General features: G+C 40.6%; 1 protein-coding gene across 1 annotated transcript; it reads left to right on the plus strand.

Annotated features, from left to right (window-relative positions):
• The first annotated feature begins 12,330 nt into the window (after positions 1–12,330).
• On the plus strand, positions 12,331–16,801 carry LOC111667846 (keratin, type II cytoskeletal 8-like). The gene is made up of 9 exons (XM_023423697.2): positions 12,331–12,804; positions 14,179–14,387; positions 14,495–14,555; positions 14,656–14,751; positions 14,902–15,066; positions 15,186–15,311; positions 15,419–15,639; positions 15,731–15,786; positions 15,904–16,801. Exons 1-9 carry the CDS (start codon positions 12,430–12,432, stop codon positions 16,041–16,043), a joined length of 1,449 nt encoding a protein of 482 aa, XP_023279465.1. The 5' UTR covers positions 12,331–12,429; the 3' UTR covers positions 16,044–16,801.
• Positions 16,802–18,698: the final 1,897 nt, after the last annotated feature.

The following is an 18,698-nucleotide window of genomic DNA, read 5'->3' on the forward strand; positions in this document are numbered from 1 at the left end:
TAATACAGTATGTTCGAACACCCCAAGGGTGCCAGCAGAGTAAATACGTTCACACCTCAATAAGAAAAGAAAATCAAGTGAATGCTTTTCTCTCTGCTTCATTCAACTGCCTGCAGGCAAATGCTGTTTGAGTTATTATAATCATAATGCTCTCCACATTGTTTTAACAGTGCTTCTGGTTTTCAATGTAATAAGTTGGTCAAAGCTTGTACAGCAGCGTCTGTTGTAACACAGGGCAACAACACCCAAACATAGGGGTTTATTACAGATACACCTTACAGGGGCGTACTGACAACAATGAGTCAGTTTATGAGCTCATCAAAGAGAAACTTGTCTCAATGACACATATTACAATGTCTGATACAAACTTTTTACAAAACAGTTTAACTTTTCCTATTGTGTTCTGTAAGACAGTAACATGTGACATTTATCCACAAGTGAAGATTAAATCACATATACTAAATGCCAGTAATGAAACACACTGACATACTTGTAAAAAAGTATCAGTGTTTGATGTCTCTCCAGGTTTTCATGATTTAGTTTGTAAACTGTGAGATTTAATAGGCCAACACTAAAATTACACCAGCGGCAATACTGTTAATCACTGCATCAATCTGTCTCATCCAGGATTTGTCTATACATGACTCGATATAAAAAAAGGGCAAGACTGACAAGTGTTTTTAAACCATGAACAAAAAAAGAAAAAAAGGATGCTCTGTCAACTTGACAAACTGGTCTGAATTCCTCTGCTGCCTCTGAGTGGAGGTGACAGACAGATGGAGGATTAAAATCAGTAGAAAGGAAGAGTATTCATCATTCCTGCAATGCCTGACAGAGGTGTGCCCATTTTCTTGTGTTAAAACCAAAGCATGCAACAACACCTGGCTGGGCTGCAGGACAGTCACATTGCATTTGAGCACAAAGAACATGATCTACTCTGGTGGGTGGAAATGTGTCTGGTTACACCAGAGAAGTAGCATTTGAGAGTTAAAGATAATCTAAAGCAACCTAAAAATGTTGTAGGTTGTAACTTCTAAAAAATGCCTTTGAAAAACAAGAAAGAAAAGCAACCCGTCATCCCGTCTTTGTCCTTTCCATTTACATTCATGAGGGGGGCGAAACATTAGGAACACCCTTCAATATACTGCACTCCAGTATGTGACCACTCACTAAGACAGAATCATCACCTTACTGACAGTGACAACAAAAACTGAAAATATACAAGCCTCGTAAGAGTAGAATTGATGGCAGAGCTGTTGCATTCGATTGCATGAATTGTACAAGTGTAGCTAACAGAGTGACCAGTGAGTGCACACCCAAAGCTTTTATTGAATTCAACAGGTTGCATATATATGTAAGTATCTGGTTTGGCACTGAAGATCCCTGATTCTTTATTTTGAAATACCACCTCTCTGACAGGTTCAGAAGAAAATCCACTAAAGCCATTTAATCAGCATATTTGTCTGAGTCTAATACAGGTTTTGAATCATAATTTCAAAGACAAATTGGAGAAAAACTCAAATCTATGGTGTCCCAGTGCTATTATAGTGGGATCTCATTAGATACAGATCCACTGAGACAGACTCTGTGCAGTCACTGTGAAAGAAAATCCCCGGTCCAGAGCAGAAATCCTCTGTTAATCCCCACATCATGAAGTCTTGTCTGAACTGAGCATGTTTCCACAGTCGAAAGCAGAGGTGAAATCTAAAATCAATTTCTAAAATATGTCTAAGAAAGCTTGAGATTTGATATGACAAGGCCTTCTTCTTTTCAAATCCGCCACACACAAAACCTTGTTTGTTTTACCTTCATTATACACAGACATCTTGCAGCTCATCCACGTATTTTTTCAGAGACAAGACTTCTTAAAAGGCTTATTTTCAACTGACTCACTACTTTGTTACATTTAGTAACATTGCTTATACAAAATCTTATATAACATGATAAAGTGCCTGTAATGTAATTCTCGTCAGCATAAAATGAAATGTGTACTGTATCCCATATTATTATAATTCTATTATGTCCTGTGCAAGATTTCATTGTCCAAAACAGGTATGAAATCGAACCGTACAAAAGGGCATATGTCAAGAGAACATTAGCGAGACGTATGCAGCTCGCCTAGCCACTAAAAATACAACTAAATACAACTGATCAATTACCAAAAGGCAAGTCATAGGAGAAAACTACGCTGAAAATAACCAATAATATGGGCAATAAATGAGAAAAAGCTGTCAAAACAAACAAACAAACAAACCAATAAATAGTGCATATTACTTCAGTCCAATTCAGTCCAGTCAGTCATGCAACAAAAAAGCAAAGCAGTACAATTCATGTTCAATACTAGAGTCAGATGCGCACGTAGCAAAAGCAGTAATGATTAAGGAGGTAGCTGCAGAGCAGTGAATTAGCAACAGCACCGGCAGAGGCGTTTTTAAAAGCTTGAAGTTGTGAAGGTGCATTGGATGAGGGCATGTCACATGTGAATGCAACAGTGCAACTTGCTTTCTGCCAGAAATTGCTTGCAAGTGCCACCTAATTTAAGAAAACTCAAATTACCACAAATTACCTGACAAATGGATAACTTGGGGCTCGAGGCATCACAGGAGGATAACCGTACTTGTTGCTGTATGCGCTGTACTTAATGGGAACTTGCAGGTGTCTGGATAAAACATCAGATAGAGGACAGGTATTGGACATGGGTGGTCAGCAGCCCACAGTTCTTCACTCTCTAACAGATCAATTTCAGCCATGGTGCATAATGGAAAGCAAATGTTATTTGAACAAATGAAGGTATAAAGGTCAAACCTTCATATTTTGTTGTTCACGCCTTCGCTGTTGCACCCCTGCCAACCATCCTAAATATGTCATGCCTGATTTATCGTATCTTCCAGAGAAACTAGTTGGTTTAACAATACATTCATCAATCATTCTCTCCTGAAACCTATTGACAAGTCGTTCAGGCATCTCTTGGGGGCTGGAATGGAAGGACTATTCGGTTAAATTTACTGCATGACTCTGGGGCACCTGTCAGCAGGGCGAACCTGTCAGCTTGACCAGTTTGGTTCAAACTATGTATCTAAACTATGATCTGACAGAGCTAAGCTGCAATGCCCCAAGTGCGGTGTCTGGTAAACACTGGGTGTGGACCGTTAACAGGTAGATGGTATCCCACTTGATGAGAAATATTTCCAGAGTTACTTAGAATCAGAATTTAACAGCATAACTATCACTATCACAAATACATTTTACTCCACAGATATGATAACAGCACAGTGGCAATGTGGCATAACCTTGTTTGTTCTGCCCTATTTAATTATAAAAGTTGTTTTTCACAATAAAAGATCATATGTTTTCCTTCCTAATTCCTCACTTCTTCCCATAGAGCTACAATTTTTTTTTTATTTTTTGCTGAATTGCATTCATTGCATGTCAGGATGACAGTTTTTTGTTTCTTAGATTTTTCTGTTTCAGTTTTATGTCAACAGAAAACACTCCCTCAACAAAAGCTTTGTGTTGAAATGACACACGGTGACATTAAAAAGATTTGTTATCACTGTGTGGTGCAGCTCAATCATCATCATTTGTATTCACTGATTATTATGGCCTTAACACGGCATGAAAAGTGTGTGCAGAACTACAGTACTCAGGCTTTATTTCATTTTTGTGATCTGTCTGTAATTCACCCACAGTGTGGTGTGGGGCAGTCCTGCAGACTTAATCACTGATGTCCAACTCTGATGGAAATGCATGCGGGTGTGCACAAACAGTTTATTTGTGGCTGTATCTCACACATAACTTTCACTGTAAAGAATGTAGGAGTGTTACTAAACTAAATTCTCCTGGTCCTGAATTAACTTTTTAATGTAAAAAAAAAAATGTGTTACTGTTAATGTGTTCTGATTTTTCTATACAAGATTTCACAATGATATTTTTAGATTGAGAAGAAGGTATAATTAATAATATGTTTAAAAACAGAGTACACCAGAGTATCATTATTTTTACATTTACCTACCCACTTTTACATACATGTACTTTCCTTTAAGCACAAATACTTGTTGAAAAATGTATTTAATTCAAATGCATGTTGATGGCATGTTAAAATAATGTTTCTGTAGATTATGTTCATTTATATTTTTCATGTGGTACCACCTTAGTGTCCCACTACAGTTAGGACTCTCATCATCTATCCAAATCTGTCTTGCTATGAAGGGAATTACCCTCCTTAATGTACATGTTATTTCATTGTGGCTTAATCCTGGCCCAGCCTACCCTAACAAATCAATGTTCAACCTAAAGATCTTTAAAAAAAAAAAAAAGGTTGATGTCAGACATCATTAGTTAATTCTTCATTCTGGGCGAATCTTTAAGGCAGGTTTCATTGGGCTATTAGATGAAGTTTAATGTTTATGGTTTGGCTTCACCCATGTTATAGCTTTATATATCAAACTTTGTCCTGTCATACTTGTTGTGTTACAGTATAGCGACTTGGGTGCTGATAAGTAGTAAAGTTCTGGCATCCTGTTGGCAGAGTGTGCTTTACAAGCCCAGGTTAATAATTTCCTACTATCAAATGTGGAGGTGTAGAAGGGTGGAGTGGTTTGATGACACATTCTCATTTTTCTTTTACCTGTTCAAACACGCAAGTATGCAGGTATGTGCCCTGGAGACTGCTGTTAGAGGTTGCACTTTTCTACTGTTTTTATTTCTTTTATAGGCTATTGTATCATTTACACCATATTTGCATGTAGCAAATGTTTATTGCACAACTTCTCATAGATTCTCACATGAATGACAATGAATGGCAGATACAGTATACAGTATCTAATGTTCCAAACCATGTTTCCATTCATTGATGTTCACACACACACACATTCACAAAAAGATGGGACTTATGGAGGACACGAGTTTATAATGACAACACAGTGGTTGCTAGGCACAGTAGGAACAATAACAGATGTTGGTTACACAGCAGCCAACATGAATTATGGGGAAATAATCTAGTCTGTCTGATAACAGGAAACAAATTCACAGGTTATTTTTGTCTCTATGCTCGACTGTTGGTGGCTATTGAGATACTTTGGGGTTTAATCCGCTTCACCCCAGAAATGTGTGCTTGAATTCAAAGATAAAAAATGAATACTTTACATACATTCAACAAATTGTTTTAGTGAAAGCTGTGACATCGGTAAGGTTTAAATGCTTACAAACAAATTTCAAACCTACATGTCATTGCAGCTCTGGCATAATCAGCCACGTGCCATCATTTCATTTCTACAGTTCTAAGGTATAGTATGAGTGGGATGCCCAGTTGCAACATCAAACATTTTTCTCACTGTATAAGGGCCTTTAACCCATAACTGATAACTGAGCAGCTACTGAGTAGCCACACCCTTTATGACTTGATTTGTAGACAGACTCTGTTGGTCTTTGTGTCGGTAAAGAACATATAGATGTAAATTCTACTAATTTCTATGTGAGCAGGTGATGGATGAGTAGGCTGAGACAAGTGTATGACTTCTATAGTATGCTGTATTGAGTCACTGTGAGGCCAGTGATAGTGCTGAACCTCTGACTGACTGGGTGGGTGGTGTCCCAGGAATGTGTTGACTACAGACAGGAACAGACACTATCCAGTACTACAGCCCATGAACTATCCAGTGTCAGAAATAACTAATAGATAGGTTATTTCTATGGTTAATTCAAAGAATTCAGAACGACCCATAAAAATCAAAACACTAAAAGAATATTGTGCTGAGAGTAAGTTTCTATTCCACTTTTGGTCCAACAAGACTATTCGGACCAAAAACAGCCCCACATTAAAACAATGTTGGGGTTTGTGTGGGTGGGGGCATGTTTTTTTTAAGGTACCAGTGAGACAATGAAATACAAACGAGAAAGTGCAGTTGCAGTAACAGATTAATGAAGTTTGTAAAATTAACGGGATTTTAAAACTGTCTTATTATGCAACTTTTTAATCTTTTGTCACAAAGAACGCGAGGGAAACAGTAGAAATATTCAAAGTACCAAATAAGCATAAGCATAATAATGTGGCCAACGCAGCAGCTTGCCAGATTATTTTGCATTGCAGCAAAACTTGAGCCTGGTTCAACCCTGTGTCTTTTTGCCGGAGCTGTCGAGTGTCGGCACCCCTGCTGTGTCGCCAGAATGAGAGAAAGCTTTTTCACACAGTGGTGCTTTATCTTATACGGTAACATTAGCATGCTAACATGCTCACAGTGATGATGTTAACATACTGATGTTTAGCAGGTAGCAGGTTCATCATCTTAATTTAGCCTGTTAGCATTTGCAAATTAGCACTCAATGTTTTGCAGGTATTTGACCATTAACCAAAGTACAGGACAAATCCATCCAATCCAATCAATGGTGAAAAGTCAAGGAATCACCAAAGTATCGGTAGGAATACATATACACATACAATAATATTTGTACAAAATGGCATGGTAACCCATCCAATAGATTTTGTGATATTACATTCTGGACTTTCACTCTGAAGTGGTGGACTGACAAACAAACGCTGCCATCAGCTATACTACTAGCATTACAAATCTACAAGTTTTATCATTGTAAAGTATCTGTTTGCTACCATTCTTTTGATTGTCTGTGAAACTGACTCAGCACATACAATCACTGAAGCACAACAAAAACAACAAAAAACTCTGCATTACCAGACACTGTATATGACATCATATAAAAACAGATGGTTTGAAATCCTCACTCACACAAGCAAACAGCTCGGTTGCTAGGTTTCTATTTTGCTAGACAACTTCCATGATCTTCCTTGTCTGATGGACGATGAGTCATCCAGTCAGACGGCAGTTTTGTGCCAGCGTTCCCATACATTTATAATGAGGTCTGTCTGTCTGGGGGGGGGGGGCTGTTAGCAAGGTGCTCAAGGCCAGAATTGTAAAGTAATATATCCAGGTGATTCTTAAACAAACAGTGTGGCTGTGTTTGGAGTTGTGTTAGCATGACAACAAACTGGGGACACTGTAAAATCAGTAAATACTGCCAACTCTTCAATGCAACTGAGCTTTTTATGCAAGACATTTTCTGAGACAGTTTGATGAGACAGTCATTGTTGTGTTAACTGATCTTTAATTCTACACAGCCATCACAGGTTAACCACATTCTCTTCACTTGGCCTCCCCAAGATATTTCCATGCATGACTTGCGGCCACTATGTTGTAAGGGCGTGGACCTCTTACAGGTGGTGAAACTGTGAGACCCAGATTAAAATCCAATCCAACAACACTCCCTCATGATGAACACACCCACAACCTTATGAGGATGCCAAAGCAACCACGCAGGGGTGTGTTTGTGTGACCAAAGGCTTTATATTTTCTCCTTTGTCTCTGTTCATTATTCTTCATATGGTCAATGAAAAGTCTGCTTATACTCATTCAGATCTGATGGGACTCTAGACCTGAGTTTTCTGAACTTTACTGTAATGAAGGTCCAGTGAACACAGTACTATAACACACTTCTGTGATGTTACAGTGAAAATACAGATGAACATGGCATGGCATGTAATGGATAGTGAGTGCGATACTATGCCGTGGAAAAAAGGTATGCTTAACATACACAGGACTGAAATACAGAGCAAAGAAGTTGGAGGCAGACGTGCAGAAGTTTGAGTCACTGGTGTTGCTGCTGAGTTAAAGTAACCATGCAAGTGTGTTTGTGCTTGGGTGACACAGAAACAAATAACTCTGTCACTGGAACAATATAGAATGTGTTACATATGTGAGTATTGCACCACAGCCCTGTAGTAAAAAGTCCTCACTGGAAAAGCACAACTACAGACTGATGCCAGTTTAACCAGTCACTCTGCACATGTGGTTCACCGAATTCTTCACATTCATTCTCATGATTGAAAATTTCTCTTCACTATCACTATCATCACTACACCTACTTACTCTACTACAGTACATTCTTATATACTTTAATTTATTTGAAAGCAATGCACTTTTATAGGATTTTTTTTTCTTCACTAAGTGGTTTAAGAGCTGCGTGCCTAAGTGTAAAATGTTTCTAAAGAGCACAATAACAAACAAAAAAAGAGAGCCTGCTAGTTGTCGAGAGCACAAGAGCTCTAAAGTACCACTGAAATTCAATTGCATGTGAAGGCCTCCCTCCTGAAGGCATAATGGGAAAGATTCTGTTGTAGTGACCTTTGTCCCGGCGTTATATCATGATTAGTCAAATGCTTTATAAGTTTTAAACATATTTCTAATGTTGTCTTTAGAAGAAGTGAGAGTCACTGTCTCATGATGTTTGCCAAGATGAATGGCTTTCACAACCAGTGGCTTACTTTGACAAAAATGTGCTCCACCCAAGCTCATAAGATATGAAGGTGACAGTCTGAGAAGATTTGCAACAGCTTTGTTCTCAGGAAACTTCCAATGATGCCACTTGCAGTTGGAAATATGTAGTAGTGCAGGTAATTGTAGTAGCAGTGCTGCTTTTTTAATTAGTGATGCAAATACATGTAGCTGGATAATGACAACTGGCCACTCCTGTGAGACCAAACTGCTGCAGCAACAACCACAGAGGATGCTTTTATGTTATGTTAACTAAAGAACTGAATGCAAACAAACAAGAAACAAAAGCAAATTACCCCGAGACATAAAAGCTGGGGCTGTTCATCAGGTTTCAGCATCCAGAGGCAAAGCTGGTTGAAACACCAAAGCACAGCGCCTAAAGCCAGAGACACAACCCTATGTAAACACTTGAAACACTTTTACTCTTAATGTTTACAACCACAGTGTCTGTCAAAGACTAAACAGGAGTATATGAGAGAAGCAGCTATATCCAGCTATTTGTGTGGATTAATTTTAGTGCAAGAAGACTGTATTCCTAAAAGCTACTCAGTCATTCACACTGCTTATTTTATCGTGAAACTGGATTTGTAATGTGCACAACGTCCCCCCTTTGTATGGTATACACCTGACTGAAGGCAGACTGAACGAGGCTTTCATTTACACTGCAAACTTGGCCTTGCATTACTGAATCAGTCTGTGTCATGTCTGTTTTCTGAATGGCTAGTCATTCAAATATTCAGTATAAAGAAGCTGCCAAATGACGCCTCAGACACTGTAATGTGCCCACACCCAGTTTACACATACTGGAGAGCTAACTATGAGTCTATGATCTGATATGACTTTGTTACTTCACATAGTATGTAAATCAGGTATGGGAAAGCCGAAGCCTATCAGTGTGAGTGTAGTAGCAGCCTTAGAGCAAAGACTGGGGCACGTCAGAGCCAGAGCTGGAGGTGGTAACACTTTCGATGACTTTCCTTTTAAAGGCATTCTTGAAGTTTGTCCTCTTGAGAGAAGTGCTCATTCAGTCTTTATACAAAGACCATTATTGCACAACTGCTGCACATTGTCTGATTTATATATATATATATATATATATATATATATATATATATATATATATATACATATGTGTGTGTGTTTCTGCACATGTTTATGTCCATTTGTATTTGTTCACATGGGTGTTACAACAAATAAAGTCATGATGAGGCAAATACCTTTCCTTGGCGAGTATTTTTACATGCTGGAAAACAGCTTTTAAGAGAACTCACAGTCCCATAAGATATAATGTGAACACATGAACAGACGGTCGCAGCATTGTTTCGCCCTCACCCTGCCCCACCTACTGACACACATGGCCACATTTTCAAAGATTACTCAAGTTTCATAAACCTATGCCAAAACATGAACGCCATCATCTCACACGTCTGGTAACATGAACTTTAACTCCGTGTGTTGAGTTGAGTTCATATGATCCAGACTTGACTGGGCTTGAGTCCCTCACTTATGACAGCCGTGACCGATAACATTTCAAACAAGTACAGACAAAGCTCATAACGATTGTGATCTGTGTCCACCCAAGTCTGTGGGTATAATCAGCAGCAGGTTTTGCTCTGGGTTCTCTGCAGCCTCACTAAGACCTCCCCACTCTTAAACCATGTTTATCGAGCTCTTCAGGAAAGTAACTATTCAGGCCAGTTGTAGAGGCCTCACTGTGCTCGCCCTGCACTATTGTGAGGTTCTGATTTATTGCCATCATGTGGCACTCAAGTACGTGCATTGAGTAACTGCAGTATGAGAAAAACAATGAGAGAAATACAGATGTCTACATATGTGTGGTTATTGATAAGTAAAAGGTTACACAAGGTTTCTCGTTGACTTCAGTGCATCTGTTTAAACTTTTGTAAGTAGCAAAACTAACACATAAATTTTCTCCAAATAGCTGTTGGACAGCAGAGATTTGAGCTTTAGAGTAAAGTTCCACACCATGGTAGAAATTGAAGGCATGTGCATGTGAAAAGTTGGGGAAGAACGAAAAAGAATGCCAGGCCTCAACTACACCAAAGGCGCAGGGGCAAGAAACAAGAGCAGTAGTGTTTGATTATGGACCAACTGGGTGTGGTGAAATGTGTCCAAGAGACAAAACAATCACTTAATCTGTAATGTGCATCATCAATTGATGTGTGAGATTGCTTTAGCCAGGAAAAGGATGCTCCAGCAAAACAAAACAAAATGCATTAAACTGTAAGTCTGAATCATATCAGTTTGTGTGGCAGCTTTCTGGCAGCATTACAGAGACTTTTTTTCTTGGTGTTATAAAAAGACTTTAATGAGACATGACTCTGGCTGAGGCATGTGTTTGAATAACCTTGAATAATAATTATTCTCATAGTTTAGCCATTGCTTGTATCAGTCTGTGCTGGGTTGTCTTATGTTGGTGTCTGATTTGCATCAGCACAAGGGAACTCCTTCAGGTTTTGTCTGTGGCATTTTATCAGGTATTGCAGCCTTTGTCTCAGAGTAACAGAGAACTGTTCTGAGCAGACTTTCAGGTTTGTGCATGAAAGCTGTCCTGTGGGTTGACCAGTGGGCGACCCAGCTTGGCAGTGTGGCCACACCACATCAAAAGTCCAAAGCATGTGAGCAGCAAATGAAGGTTTGCAAGGCTTGCCGATGACAAGATAATTGTGGAGCAGTTTCTTGCTAAGATGTAGACACTGAGTCAGGATGAACTTGTCCTGCTAGAAACAAACTGATTCACTTCTGAAAAGGAGCCACCTTGATAGAATATCAGCATTGGTCAAAGAACTAGTGAGAGTGTAACTGTTTAGCCTTGAGTTAAAATGCCAAGCTATTGTAACAGTAGCACAAGAGAAGTCAGCTAACTCAGCATGACACACCAATATTTACCTTGCTAACAATCGCTAACTTTAGCTACAATAACTTGGTCATACCAGACCAAGGAAAGCTGTAGCAACCAAACCTCTGAGTGTACTGAATTGAGCACCAGTGTGTTTAGTTGCTCATGAATAAACTTTTCATTTGTAAGGGAAGCAACGTGTCATGTCCATGTCAACAATACATTGCACTGAACTGATCAAATGTTCTGGTTGAAAATGTAAATCTGATGTGTGAATAGTAAGTGCACTTGTCAAATATGTGCAGCTGAATTAACAGAACAATATTTCCCTTGGTGAAGGGAAAAGTACAATGTAGGAATTTGCAACATGGAAATACTCAACATATTCAAGTAAAATACAATTTGAGTAAAAAAATCTTTCAAACTTTTTTTTTTTTTACCAATGTTTCCATTCTTCTGTATGTTTGTGCAGACCGTACAGATTAATGAGCAACATAAACGATGCACCAGTTAATCCTGCAAACACTTCAATGCTGCAAGATGATGTTTCAGATACATTTCAGTGGAAGGTGTATTGGTGGTGACATTTATTTCATGTCATATGTACAATATGTGTATACATGTATGTTTGTCTGTGTGTGTGTGTGTGTGTGTGTGTGTTTGTGTGAGAGTGTGTTTGTGTGTGTGTGTGTTTGTGTGTGTGTGTGTGTGTGTGTGTGTGTGTGTTTTTGTATCTGTTCATGTTATATACTTGATTTGCTACATTTCATGTAATTGCAATTGTATCTTTTACTACGATAGATGTTTGAAATGTAGTAAAATGAATGAAAATAAACTTCAGGGCACTTACAGAGGCTCTTTTTCCTTATATAATCACATTTTCATTCTGCTTCTTCACCCCTTTTCTCCCTTCCTCTTCAGCCTCTCCTGGTGCAGGGTGTGTCATGGCTTATCTTCTGACAATCCCTCCCTACCTGTTTTACAGGATTGGCCACTCCTGTCATTCAGACCCAGAGGCGTGTAGGCTGAGGTGGAGGGGAGGCTGGACAGCAAAAGTGAGAGTACAGGTTGAAGTGGCTGAGGAGGAACCTCCCCCTGACTCAGCACAGCCATAAAAGCAGACGGGGTCTGCTGTCAGACACTCAGAGGGACTTGGCTCTCCTTTTCAAGCCTGATCATCTTCAGTTTTCTTCTGCTCAACAGCTGCCCACCTTCACCACTGCAAAAATGATGAGAAAGTCATACTCAGTCTCAGGCTCTACTGGCAGCACCAGGAGGTCCTTTGCAGGACCAGGTGCCAACTCCAGCTACTCCGTAAAAAGAACCACCTATGGTTCTGGTATGGGTGGAAGTTCTGGTTTTGGTGGAGGTTCTGGTTTTGGTCTGGGTATGTCTACAATGAGCACCAGTGGTGGTTTTGGTCTGTCTGCTGGCCAAACAGCAGGCTGTTACGTCGCACCACCGATCACAGCTGTCACAGTCAACCAGAGCCTGCTGGCCCCACTCAACCTGGAGATTGACCCCTCCATCCAGGCTGTCCGCACCCAGGAGAAGGAGCAGATCAAGTCCCTCAACAACCGCTTCGCCTCCTTCATCGACAAGGTTGGTTCCTTTGAGTTCTGTGTGACTTTCTTATGGCTGATATAACATTTACTGTAGGCCTCATTATCTTACTGGCATCCTGCATCCTCCCTGGGCTTCATTTACTTCTAACAACTGTAAAAAGTCAACTGTCTTATTTCTCCTCTCATTGAAAAGAAATGGCCAAACTTTTAAAACTTTAGTACCTCGTATAGTTACAGCAACCTGCTTTTTCAATGAAACTAAAGAGTATTGTTATTTTAACTGTCAAAGCTGACACAGCAAGAGAGCCGTGAATCTTATCTCTGTGGTGTTGTATCCATCAATGAGTTACAGCGTCTGGGCTTAGGCGAAGCTTATAAAAATCTCAAAGTCTGTCATGATCGTCATACACGGGAAACTTCAATCCAAAATCTACAGTGGCCTGTCTGAGCCTCTCTGCCCACTATCTAAACATGGGTGTGTATCAAACGATTGCAGTGCCTCGCCCATCCCTCACCTGGTAGACTGGTAGAGACAGTAGGGATCTATCTGCACTATGCCCGCAGAGTCCAAAGTCTGTCAGTTGTACATTTCACCTATCACCTGGTTGTCATGGGCAACACGAATGCTAAATACAGAGTTGTAACTCAACTTTCACTTGTTTTCAATGCTACAGTAACACAGTCTGTGCTGCGTGCAAGCTATATGGTGATTACCTTTATGCAGAGTGAGACACTAGGAATTTGCACTCGGACAAAAACTCCCATCTTTGATACTGAGCTGCTTTGTGTTCTGCGGTCTCTCTGCCACACCTAGTTTTTTTTTTTATGGCTGGAGTGACTGTGACTTTGCCTCCATAGCTCAGCAGAGCATGCAGGATGAGTCATAGCCAAACAAGAGATACAATAGAAACACTTAAAACTACATACACATGTTAGTGAAACATCTGGATAGAACTCAATCTATTATTTGTTTCAAGAAAGAAGATCTGTATTCTATGACTTCTAAAAGGCTCAGAAGTTCCCTTTTACACCATTTACTGTTACAGCTGCTTGACCAGTATCCATACAAAGATATTCCTTCATGAGTTACAATTGTTGTGACTAGGGTGTGGCAATTGTGATATGTCCCTATCTATTCAGTCATGCAGATAAAGGTGAGGCACTTCAAAAACCCGATAGCACAAATGACACACCCTTCAAATCCTTTTTGTGCTGATCCGGCCCTTTAAAAATGATAAGAATTGTTTTAATCACCACTGAGCTCAAAAACAATTCAGAGAAGAGTCTGTGACAGTTAAAGCACCAGCCAAACCACAATCCCTATTTAGAGACCATTCACTATTGAAAATGCAATAAAATAATTGTTTTTAGAACATTCTTTGACATCTACTCTGGTTTTGTATCTGCACAGGTCCGTTTCCTGGAGCAGCAGAACAAGATGCTGGAGACCAAATGGAGCCTCCTGCAGGACCAGACCACCACCCGCTCCAACATCGACGGCATGTTCGAGGCCTACATCGCTAACCTGCGCAGACAGCTCGATGGGCTGGGCAACGAGAAGGTCAAGCTGGAGGGAGAGCTGAAGAACATGCAGGGCCTGGTTGAAGACTTCAAGAGAAAGTGAGTGTTGGCATGACATGGTCAATAGTTACAGCATATGTCTAATATGATGAGCAGATGTTCGGAATGGAGAAGATGTACTCACGTGCTGCCTTGTGTTCCAACAGGTATGAGGATGAAATCAACAAACGTGCAGCTGCGGAGAACGAGTTTGTGCTCCTGAAGAAGGTGGGAATGCACCAAGAAGGCCCTTTAAATTGATTTTTATCCTGCAGGTTTAATGTGGCCAATTATAACACTTCCTGCTTGTACGTAATTTTCTTTTCAGGATGTCGATGCTGCCTACATGAACAAGGTGGAGCTGGAGGCCAGGGCTGATGCTCTTCAGGATGAGATCAATTTCCTCAGGGCCGTCTATGAGGCTGTATGTAACACCTATAATATCTAATTCAGCCAATTTATATCATGGCAGTATGATAAGCATTTGAGTTAAAGCTGATCAGCATCCATACAGTATAAATCTAATGAAAAGGACAAGGAGTTCACTGTTTTACATCAACCTTTTGTTCTGTAGGAGCTTCGTGAGCTGCAGGGCCAGATCAAGGACACCTCCGTCGTTGTGGAGATGGACAACAGCCGCAACCTCGACATGGACTCCATTGTGGCTGAAGTGCGTGCCCAGTACGAGGATATTGCCAACCGCAGCAAGGCTGAAGCAGAGACCTGGTACAAACAGAAGGTGAGTGAAAAGCAAAGCCAAGGTGCTATATCCCCTGCATCTTTTATACGCACTTGCAACAACTCAACTAAACTTCTGAGTCATCTTCACGATACACATTCTTGTATTTTTCATAATAGTATGAGGAGATGCAGAGCTCTGCCGGACAGTACGGTGATGACCTGCGCAGCACCAAGGCTGAAATTTCTGAGCTGAACCGCATGATCGCCCGCCTCCAGAATGAGATCGAGGCTGTCAAAGGACAGGTATATTACGATACATTCTCACGGATGACACCTTATTATTAACACACTCCATTGTATAAGAGGATGTGCATGTGATGCTAAACCATTTGTGGCATAATTTTCCACAGAGGGCAAGCCTTGAGGCCCAGATCGCAGAGGCTGAGGAGCGTGGTGAGCTGGCGGTGAAGGATGCCAAGCTCCGCATCAGGGATCTGGAGGAGGCTCTGCAGAGAGCCAAGCAGGACATGGCCCGCCAGGTGCGCGAATACCAGGAGCTGATGAACGTCAAGTTGGCCCTGGACATTGAAATCGCCACCTACAGGAAGCTGCTGGAAGGAGAGGAGACCAGGTGGGATGAACTTGAATATACAATATTGTTTCATGGCCGTTACTTTTAACTCTGAATTTTAAGCACTAACTCAACATTATTACACCTTCAGACTGGCCAGCGGAGGCACCAGCGCAACCATCCACGTGCAGCAGAGCTCTGGCGGTGGTAAGTTTCAGATTTTATGCATCATTTTCATAAACGACACCCAAACCAGCAGACCACACTGAGACATGGATGGATTAATGATAACACTTCCTGTTTTTTTTTTTTTCCCTTCTCCAGGATTCTCCAGCTCCAGCTCCGGCGGCGGATATGGCTACGGTGGCAGCAGCAGCAGCAGCTTTGCTGGTGGTTATGGCGGTCTCGGTGGCACTGTCACCAAGTCCACAGTCTCAACAACCAGCAGCAGGAGAGTCTATTAAAAAAAGGAGAGCCGTCCCTCTTCCCCTTCAGAAACTCTTGAAATTCATTTAAATCTGTGACCTTTCAGGGTGCTATGCAATATTGCCATATTACCAGTGATTCCTATAATGTCTAAAAAAATTAATATGCATTGGATTGTGTTACACTGCCACCATTTGTGTTTCAAGGATCACTGGCTGCTTTTTTTTCTCTGTACCTCCGCATGATTTAACAAGAGTTTCTGAAGGTAAACATGGCCTTAAACACACAAGGGCCAGATCAGTTAGCAAGGCTGAATTTGTTTTCCTTCTGTACTTCCATCCAAGAAATAAGAAAAAAGGCAAAAAAAACCCCCAAACAAACAAACAAACAAACAAAGGATTCATGGAGTGTTAAAACTAAGCAAGGAAATTGTTTGAAAATCTGTACTCAATTTAGTCAACTAAGATCTCAGTTCTCAGCTGATGATTCGTACATTTGAGTTCTGAAATTAGTAAAAAGAGCAAGTCAATGAACAGATCTGATCACAAGAGAGTGCAAGAATAAGACATTTTTGTGACGTTACATATTTACAGTTAAGCTTTGAACTGATTAGTTACTGGCCTGTTGCTTTTTACTGTTCTGTCAAATGTTTCCCTGCTTAGTTTTGCTTTCTCTTGCCTTCAAAACTATGTTGAAACCAGATTTATTTTGAAAAAGCCTTCTCAGCAACTGACTGATGAATGTTGCAGAAAATGACATCAAATCAATCTGAATAAAATAAATCTGAGTACCAGAATGACTGCCTCTCTCTCTCTCTCTCTCTCTTATTATTGTTGTCATGGATAAAAAGAACAAGGAGAACACAGCCTGTCTGCTTCCAGCTTAAGAGGTTTGCACAGCAACAGCAAGATGAAATTTCCTCACTAAGATTTCACATGGTGGCAGTGCTGTGCCATTTTTACTCTTCTGGTTTGGTTTTGTAATCCCCTCTGAACGGTATGCACCACTCACCAAGCACTTTTATTAGGAACACCATACTAACACTCACTAGGACCTTCCTTCACTCGTTCTACCACATTACACGCACACGCACAAGTACGTGAACACACACACACACACACACACACACACACACACACACACACACACACACACACACACACACACCGGACAGGTATTCTATTGAATTCTTCTATTGGATAAACTGTGGCCATAAAGGGAAGCACATGGTCAGCAACAATACTAAGATCATTCAAATTATGATTGATTGGTATTAAGGGGCTCAAGGTGTGCCAAGAAGTAATTTAAAACAATTCCCACACCATTACAGCACCACCAGCCTGGACTGTTGACAAAAGGCAGGTTGGGTACACGGATTCATGCTGTTGATCTCAAATTCTGACCCTACCACCTGCTTGCCTCAGCAGAAATCCAGTCTTCAACTTTTTTCAGTCTTCCACTGTTTTGGTGGTTCTTCGCTGACAGGAGTGAAACCTGATGCGGTCTTCTGCTGTTGTAGCCCATCCACGTCACGGTTCTGAGATGCTTTTCTGCTCAACATAGTTGTAATGAGTGGTTATTTGAGTTGCCTTGGCCAGTTTGGCTGTTCTCCTCTAACGTCTCTCATCAACAACCATTTTTCGCTCCACTACAACAATGAGAAATTATGTCTCCAAATGTTGCAAATGTTCATTCATCAAGTGTGGGTGTTGTATTACTGTAGGCAGCCAGCTTACTGCCAGCACAGAGGTAGACAAACAGAGCCAGGAGGACACACAGAATTAACAGTACTCCACCCTCTGCCACTCATGACACTGACAAGTTCCTTCTAACTAATAGTACCCGCATTCTCTTAGATCAGATAGAAGGGAGTGTCTAAAAATACCAAGAAGGTATTACAAAGTTGTGAAATGCATGCTTTTGTGGTTAGACCTCTATCACATCCACTGGGTAAAAAAAATAGCACTATGTTGATTGACTTGCTCTATTTCCTGCTCATACAATGGTGTATTTTTAAATGCAGCTGACACAATTACAGTGTGTTTTGGAAGGTTGACCAAGAATTTCTTTTCTTTGTCTTCACCTGAGGCTCAGAGTGCTGGCACAGGACATGCATTTTCTTTTTTGAATTCGGCCCCAGAGGAATTTAAGTTTGGTTGACTCATAAGAATAATGCAAAGCACATGCCAAATGCTGAAGCTGGAGCCAATAGTGTTCGTGCCAAACCCTGTTACACCACCACCACTAGAAAACAATTACAGGTGATGCATCTTCTCTCCCCGAGGAAGACATGAGAAAATCACTCCTGCTGTTGTTACAAATCTTGCATTCATCCTGCAGACAAACAAGCAGTCTCAGCTCAAACTCGAACATATTATAACTCGTACAGGGGCATATGCACCTGTAATCTATTTCTCCTGAGTGACAATGCCGTTCTCTACTGTGTAACTATCATTCACTGTCAATGCTCCTGATGATGTGAACAATTAAGACACTGTTAATACAGAATAAAAGGCAGTAATGAACATGTATCTGTACTTGACTAACGTTACACTGGTAATGTTTTGCTTGACAGCACAAAGAGGGGGAGCAGAAGAAGAGAAAAGCACAGGCCATTACCTCAGAGAAGCTGATATAGAATGGCCTGTAAGCAGTTTGTCCTTGTAGAGGATCACTGGTCTTATTGTTCTGTG

Source organism: Seriola lalandi, unplaced genomic scaffold (genome assembly GCF_002814215.2).
Source record: "Seriola lalandi dorsalis isolate HSWRI2012SDOR001 ecotype SW California unplaced genomic scaffold, Sedor1 jcf7180002054692, whole genome shotgun sequence".
In the NCBI taxonomy this organism is placed as follows: domain Eukaryota; kingdom Metazoa; phylum Chordata; class Actinopteri; order Carangiformes; family Carangidae; genus Seriola; species Seriola lalandi.